The sequence below is a fragment of the Taudactylus pleione genome, unplaced genomic scaffold, assembly GCF_031769625.1.
Source record: "Taudactylus pleione unplaced genomic scaffold, aTauple2 ptg000227l, whole genome shotgun sequence".
Lineage (NCBI taxonomy): Eukaryota > Metazoa > Chordata > Amphibia > Anura > Myobatrachidae > Taudactylus > Taudactylus pleione.
In genome coordinates this window covers 471,719-480,006 of record NW_028284629.1, presented here as the reverse complement: position 1 = coordinate 480,006, position 8,288 = coordinate 471,719, and the positions used below count along the sequence as shown (strand labels likewise).

The 8,288-nt window shown below is 42.6% G+C and overlaps 1 protein-coding gene across 1 annotated transcript in view; it reads right to left on the bottom strand.

The window, feature by feature from the left end:
- Window positions 1-1,281: 1,281 nt before the first annotated feature.
- Window positions 1,282-8,288, bottom strand: part of LOC148517065 (uncharacterized) — a 47,655-nt gene continuing 40,648 nt past the window's right edge. The window contains exons 4-5 of the mRNA XM_088479170.1: window positions 2,740-4,275; window positions 1,282-1,412 (exon numbers count right to left, since the gene is read on the bottom strand). Of these exons, the coding sequence (XP_088335296.1) occupies window positions 4,054-4,275 (222 nt within the window). The 3' untranslated portion in view covers window positions 1,282-1,412; window positions 2,740-4,053. The remainder of the gene's footprint in view (window positions 1,413-2,739; window positions 4,276-8,288) is intronic.

The following is an 8,288-nucleotide window of genomic DNA, read 5'->3' as shown; positions in this document are numbered from 1 at the left end:
GATTCCATGAAGGTCTATGCAGAGTATATATGCAGTAGGCAGGATGAGAGATGAAATATCACATACCTGAGGGATGAAATGAAATAAACAGATGATTAGTCCATATTCATGCAGGGTAACTGTTTGATTAACTGTTATGTAATCACACTTTGTGCCTTTAACACTTGGTGCTTTTAAACCCAGCTGCAAACAGCCCCAGCAGCCCCTAGACTGAATATAAAGGAGTGGTATCCTTGATTAAGACAGGCTACAACTGACTCAATTGCTCTGCTGATCAAAGGAGATAACTTGCTCTGAGTTGGAGCAAAAGCCAGGCCAGATATATACCATAAACTATGCTTCACTGAACAATATAGACTATACATGTAAAAACAATTCTATGCAAGAGATGAAATATCACATACATTTAAAAACTGCACATGATTGCATGAAGGTCTATGCAGAGTATATATGCAGTAGGCAGGATGAGAGATGAAATATCACATACCTGAGGGATGAAATGAAATAAACAGATGATTAGTCCATATTCATGCAGGGTAACTGTTTGATTAACTGTTATGTAATCACACTTTGTGCCTTTAACACTTGGTGCTTTTAAACCCAGCTGCAAACAGCCCCAGCAGCCCCTAGACTGAATATAAAGGAGTGGTATCCTTGATTAAGACAGGCTACAACTGACTCAATTGCTCTGCTGATCAAAGGAGATAACTTGCTCTGAGTTGGAGCAAAAGCCAGGCCAGATATATACCATAAACTATGCTTCACTGAACAATATAGACTATACATGTAAAAACAATTCTATGCAAGAGATGAAATATCACATACATTTAAAAACTGCACATGATTGCATGAAGGTCTATGCAGAGTATATATGCAGTAGGCAGGATGAGAGATGAAATATCACATACCTGAGGGATGAAATGAAATAAACAGATGATTAGTCCATATTCATGCAGGGTAACTGTTTGATTAACTGTTATGTAATCACACTTTGTGCCTTTAACACTTGGTGCTTTTAAACCCAGCTGCAAACAGCCCCAGCAGCCCCTAGACTGAATATAAAGGAGTGGTATCCTTGATTAAGACAGGCTACAACTGACTCAATTGCTCTGCTGATCAAAGGAGATAACTTGCTCTGAGTTGGAGCAAAAGCCAGGCCAGATATATACCATAAACTATGCTTCACTGAACAATATAGACTATACATGTAAAAACAATTCTATGCAAGAGATGAAATATCACATACATTTAAAAACTGCACATGATTGCATGAAGGTCTATGCAGAGTATATATGCAGTAGGCAGGATGAGAGATGAAATATCACATACATTTAAAAACTGCACATGATTGCATGAAGGTCTATGCAGAGTATATATGCAGTAGGCAGGATGAGAGATGAAATATCACATACCTGAGGGATGAAATGAAATAAACAGATGATTAGTCCATATTCATGCAGGGTAACTGTTTGATTAACTGTTATGTAATCACACTTTGTGCCTTTAACACTTGGTGCTTTTAACCCCAGCTGCAAACAGCCCCAGCTGCCCCTACACACAGTCCACAAATCCAGCACTCCCTGTTAATCAAAGAAACTTTACCCCGTTGCCAGTGTGATCATGACAACATGCTATAATAAACAAGCAAAATAAACGCTGCACTCAGGGATTTCAATTAGAATTGTAACACCAAATTTCCTGTGGTCAACGTTAAAACGTAGACCCCAGGAAATTTGGTGTTACGAGTCTTATTGCAACCCCTGAGTGCCGCTTTTACTTTGCTTGTTTATATATATATATATATATATATATATATATACATATATATATATATATATGCAGGGCCGGCTAAAGTGGTCGCACAGGGGCACCACCCATAGAGGGCGCACCCCTCCCCAAAATCCTGATGTTCAACCCGTGGGCCGAAGTGGCCCGCGGGTGGTCAAATTGGGAGGTTGGGGACCCCCACCGCCGCAGCTGTGCAGTGGTGTCGGACCCCCGGACCGTGAACGGATGCCGCATGCATGCGCGCGGCATTCATTCACTAACAGGAGAGGGCTGGTGGAAGCCCATCCAGTGAAAGAGGGCTGGGCTTTACCCCCAGCCTTACATTATTTGGAGGCATGCCATGCCTCATCAGAGCATTTCCAATAGAAAAAAAGGCTTTTTATTTCTTACATATATCGGTCGACGTTTCGGTCATTCCTGACCTTTATCAAGCCCAGCAGCATAGTCACAACAGTGCAAAAGACGGCATATGTCAACATATGCCGTCTTTTGCACTGTTGTGACTATGCTGCTGGTCTGGATAAAGGTCAGGAATGACCGAAACGTCGACCGATATATGTAAGAAATAAAAAGACTTTTTTTCTATTGGAAATGCTCTGGTGAGTGCCCCTTTCATTTTTGGATTGTATTATTCTGGACCAAAGAAATGGCTTTTTTTGATTCAGGGGGAGCACCCCATAAAGTTGACAACAATGTGGATGTGAGTGCAGACATTTTTTGGAATATATATATATATATATATATATATATATAGAAATCCAATGGTCCAGCACTACTGTCAAAATTTGAATAGCCCTCGAGCCCTCCGTTATTGATGGATAGTCAGAAGGATAGAAAGGTATGGCGGCACTGAGGGTCTTTAGTAAAAGCAAAAAGCTTCTTTAATCCAACGTTTCAGGGCTGGGTCGCCCTTTTGTCAAGGTAATACATACAAACAAGTTAAAATCTTACCTTAAATAACATCACCGCTAAGTGTGCAACAGCCTCGCGGGACACCCACATCTGCACGCTGCAAAGTGCGTCTCCCCCTGATGACGTCAGGTCGCTTCCATGTGGTCCTGCTGTCATGGTAACAGGACGCACTCCAGGCGCCCGTCGCATCCTCCGGCTGATGTATGACCAATAAATATCTCAATGGTCCCCATGATCTCTGTTGGTAATGTGTGTCTTGTAGGGTTAAAAATGGATAGTAAATTTCTAATATAATTAATGACACTCATAATGTATTCCAACAGATCTTGTCATTCAATCCATTAGGATTAATGGTATTTAGAGTCATAATCCATTTGGCTTCAAGGCGCAAGAGGTGTCCCGCTTTGTCTCCTCTTCTTAGTTTTTCTGGCACATGGTCAATGATTTTATGTTGAAAATTCGTAGAGACTATGCCCCCTCTCTACATAGTGTCTAGCAACTGGTTGGTTAGTAAATTTTCCTGACAGTGCCGTTTGGATGGCTGAGCGATGTTGAGCCATTCTCTCTCGTATGGTTCGTGTGGTCTTGCCCACATAGTACTTGCCACACGGACAGATGATGATATAAATTATGTAGGACGATGTACAGGTTACTACATGATTAATCTAGTATACTTTCCCACTATGCGGGTTTTTAAATTCCGGTCCTGTAATCATGTTGCGACATGTCGTGCATTTTAAGCATTTGTAGCATCCAGAGGGTTTTTGTAAGAATGTAGTACCCTGTATTCTGGGTTTCAAGTCACTGATGTCAGTGTGTACAATCATATCCCTTAAATTCCGACCCCTCAAAAAGCAGGCCATAGGTCTATGTCCTTGAAAACAAGGTAGATCTTTGTCTGATGTCACAATTGGCCATAATGCTTTTGTTGCATGTTGTATAACTGGACTGGAAGCTGAAAATTGGTTTTTCCACGTTATTACTGATTCCTTGTTCTTAGGGGTGGTTTTTAACAGGGACTCACGAGATAGTTGTAAAACTTCATGCTTTTGTTCTTGTAGTAACTTTGAATTATACCCTCTGTTGGCAAATTTAGTTATGACTTGGTCAATTGCTTCTTCCACAGCCTCTTTTTCACTTGTGATCTTAGCTACCCGGATCATTTGAGATTGTGGAAGTCCTTTTTTCAATGACTGGGGATGATGGCTTGTGGCCAAAAGGAGATTGTTTTTGTCCGTTGGTTTGCTATATACACTCGTACTTAGTTGACCATTTTTGATGGATACCTGTACATCCAAATAGTTGATGGTTTCCTTACTATATTGGTATGTAAGTCTTATGGGTGATTCTCTTTCATTGAAAATAATTATGTATTAAGGTTAGTTCCAAGAGTTTGATTAATAGATCCAGGTCCAAGTCCTTCATTTCTTCTGTCATCAGGAAAGTGCGCATAGCTTCCAACCCACTAGAATGTGGAATGATGGTGTACAAATTACATACATCCATGGTACATAGTAATGTAGAAGTTGGAACGTTGGTGAGTCGACTGATGTTGTTCAAAAAGGATGTAGTGTCCTTTAAGAAAGAAGGATGTTGCATGAGATATGGCTATATTACACTATCTAAGAACTGTGATATCGGTTGAAAAATGGAGTCCCTTGCCGAAATTATGGGGTGTCCAGGAGGATTGTGTAAGGATTTATGGATTTTCGGTACAGTGTAGATGTTCGGTACTACCGGGTTTTCCTGAGTTAGTGCTATTTTCAGTATTTCAGTGATTAATCATTCAAAGGTTGCTTCTTGTAGAATAGAGTCAAGTTCTCTTTTGTATTCTAATGTTGGATCCCCATTGAGAGGGAAATATACTGATTCATCAGTTAATTGACGTTCTAATTCAAATTTGTAATCATCCAAATTTTGGATTACCACTGCTCCCCCTTTATCTGCAGGACGTATTATAATGTCCCGGTAGCGACTTAGATTTTTCAATGTTAGTTGTTCTGCCTTTGATAAATTAGAATATACTTTTTATCAGCCGTGTTGTACCATTGTACTAAATCATCCAGTAATCTTGTAAAAGTTCTGATTGATGCATTATTTGATTGTGGATCAAATCTGGACCTTGATCTTTTCTGTATGAATTCGGCAAATTTTTGCGTAGTTGTTGAAACCTCCTGTTGGTGCTGAAAGTATTCTCGTAAACATAATTTACGTGAGAATCTATGAAGGTCCATTTGCCATTGAAATTCATTATGGGGGTTGGTAGGTACGAAAGTACTTGCACTCAGATAGTTAATGATAGTAATAAAGACACGTAGAATCGTGTCCTGATGAAAATTCTGTCAATAGAATTGAAAGTTGACTGTGACTCGCGGATTCTCCGTGTCTTTATTACTATCATTAACTATCTGAGTGCCGCCTATAAGTTTGTTACTCTAAGCTATATATATATAGAAAAAATCCAGCACTCAGTCACATGTAAAAATATTGCTTACCCTGTTGCCCTCCGATAATAATGCAGGGTCACTGCACCAAATAATAACACACCATGAAACGGCAGCACTCAGGGACTTTGAAATGAAAACAACACACAAGTAGCAGCAGTGTAAGTCGACGTTTCAATGCATCAGCATTTTCATCAAGACAGTCCTGTTAAAAATGCTGATGAATTGAAACGTCGACTTAGACTGCTGCTACTTGTGTGTTGTTTGAGTGCCGCTGTTTCATGGTGTGTTATATATACATATATATACAGTATATATATATATATTAGGGGTGAGCGGGTTCGGATTTCTGAAATCCGAACCCCCCCGAGCCCCCCCGATCCGAGTCCGATCCGAGTGAGGCTCGACTTTTCCCGCCTGACTCGGATCTGAAATCGAGGCAAAACGTCATCATCCCGCCTTCCGAGTCTCGCGGGTTTTGGATCCTATATAAGGTACCCGCGTCGGCGCCATTTTCTCACTCGGCTGTGGACAGTGAAGAGGGAGGGTGGGAGTTAGGGCTGTGTAGTGTAGTGTAGTGTAGTGCTGCTGTTGTCCACTACTTCAAAGTCCATAGGGGCTGGCTGTGTTGTGCTGTGCTGCTGTTGTTAATAGGGGCTGTGTCCACTACTTCAAAGTCCATAGGGGCTGGCTGGACTGTGTTGTGCAGTCAGTTCTCCATAGGGGCTGTGTCCACTCCAAAGTCCTGTGCAGTGTCCCAGTCCTAAAGGGGTGCTGTAGTGTTGTCCAGGGGGTGCTCTGTCCATCAGGGGTGCTCCCCCCAAGTGCTAAAAAAATAATATATTTTCTGTGTTTGTGAATTGTGTGCGCAGTAGACGCACGTGCATCAACAAAGCAGTGCCAAGCGTGCGCCTGTGTCATAAGTAAAGGGCCGGCTGGCTTGACCGTTAAAGGGTGCTGTAACCCCCGAATGTACACTCCAGTCCAAACCAAAAAAAAAATTATTTTCTGTGTTTGTGAATTGTGTGCGCAGTAGCCGCACGTGCATCAACAAAGTAGTGCCAAGCGTGCGCCTGTGTCATAAGTAAAGGGCCGGCTGGCTTGACCGTTAAAGGGTGCTGTAACCCCCGAAAGTACACTCCAGTCCAAACCAAAAAAAAAATTATTTTCTGTGTTTGTGAATTGTGTGCGCAGTAGCCGCACGTGCATCAACAAAGTAGTGCCAAGCTTGCGCCTGTGTCATAAGTAAAGGGCCGGCTGGCTTGACCGTTCAAGGGTGCTGTAACCCCCGAAAGTACACTCCAGTCCAAACCAAAAAAAAATTATTTTCTGTGTTTGTGAATTGTGTGCGCAGTAGCCGCACGTGCATCAACAAAGTAGTGCCAAGCGTGCGCCTGTGTCATAAGTAAAGGGCCGGCTGGCTTGACCGTTAAAGGGTGCTGTAACCCCCGAAAGTACACTCCAGTCCAAACCAAAAAAAAAATTAATTTCTGTGTTTGTGAATTGTGTGCGCAGTAGCCGCACGTGCATCAACAAAGTAGTGCCAAGCGTGCGCCTGTGTCATAAGTAAAGGGCCGGCTGGCTTGACCGTTAAAGGGTGCTGTAACCCCCAAAGTACACTCCAGTCCAAACCAAAAAAAAAATTATTTTCTGTGTTTGTGAATTGTGTGCGCAGTAGCCGCACGTGCATCAACAAAGTAGTGCCAAGCTTGCGCCTGTGTCATAAGTAAAGGGCCGGCTGGCTTGACCGTTAAAGGGTGCTATAACCCCCGAAAGTACACTCCAGTCCAAACCAAAAAAAAAAAATTTTCTGTGTTTGTGAATTGTGTGCGCAGTAGCCGCACGTGCATCAACAAAGTAGTGCCAAGCGTGCGCCTGTGTCATAAGTAAAGGGCCGGCTGGCTTGACCGTTAAAGGGTGCTGTAACCCCCGAAAGTACACTCCAGTCCAAACCAAAAAAAAAAATATTTTCTGTTTGTGAATTGTGTGCGCAGTAGCCGCACGTGCATCAACAAAGTAGTGCCAAGCGTGCGCCTGTGTCATAAGTAAAGGGCCGGCTGGCTTGACCGTTAAAGGGTGCTGTAACCCCCAAAGTACACTCCAAACCAAAAAAAAAAATTTTTCTGTGTTTGTGAATTGTGTGCGCAGTAGCCGCACGTGCATCAACAAAGGAGCAGCGCCAAGCGTGCGCCTGTGTCCCATAAGTAAAGAGCCGGCTGGCTCATTTCTTAAAGGCTGGTGTAACCCACAAAGTGCACTACTCTCCAGCAAAAATAAAAAAATATTTTCTGTGTTTAGCCGCACGTATATATCAAATCGATAGAACATAAATGGAGGACCAAACTTTCTCCGATAAAAATAAAATAGAGAAAGATCAAGAACCACTTCCTCCTAGTGCTGAAGCTGCTGCCACTAGTCATGACATAGACGATAACATGCCATCAACGTCGTCTGCCAAGGCCGATGCCCAATGTCATAGTAGAGGGCACATACAATCCCAAATGACAAAGTTCAGGAAAATGACCTTGAAAAAAACATTTAAATCATCTGAAGAGAAACGTAAACTTGCCAATATGCCATTTACGACACGGAGTGGCAAGGAACGGCTATGGTCGATCCCTAGTATGTTCATGACTAGTGGTTCAGCTTCACATGACGATGGAAGCCCTCCTCCCACTAAAAAAATCAAAAGAGTTAAGCTGGCAAAAGCATAGCGAAGAACTGTGCTTTCTAAGAAGATATCACAAATCCCCAAGGAGAGTCCAAGTGTGGTGGTGGTTGCGATGCCTGACCTTCCCAGCACTGGATGGGAAGAGGTGGCTCTTTCCACCATTTGCACGCCCCCTGCAAGTGCTGAAAGGAGCACCCACAGTCCACTTGCTGATATGCAAATTGAAGATGTCACTGTTGAAGTACAACAGGATGAGGATACTGGTGTAGCTGGCGCTGAGGAGGAAGTTGGCGAGGAGGATTCTGATGGTGGTGTTTGTTTCTGCCTGGGCAGAAGACCAAACATTCCACCTCTTTGGTCTGGCAATATTTCTATCCAAATCCGGACAACAACTGTCTTGCCATATGTACCATATGTAAAGGTGAAATAAGTAGGGGTAGGGACGTCAACCACCTAGGAACATCCTCCCTTAT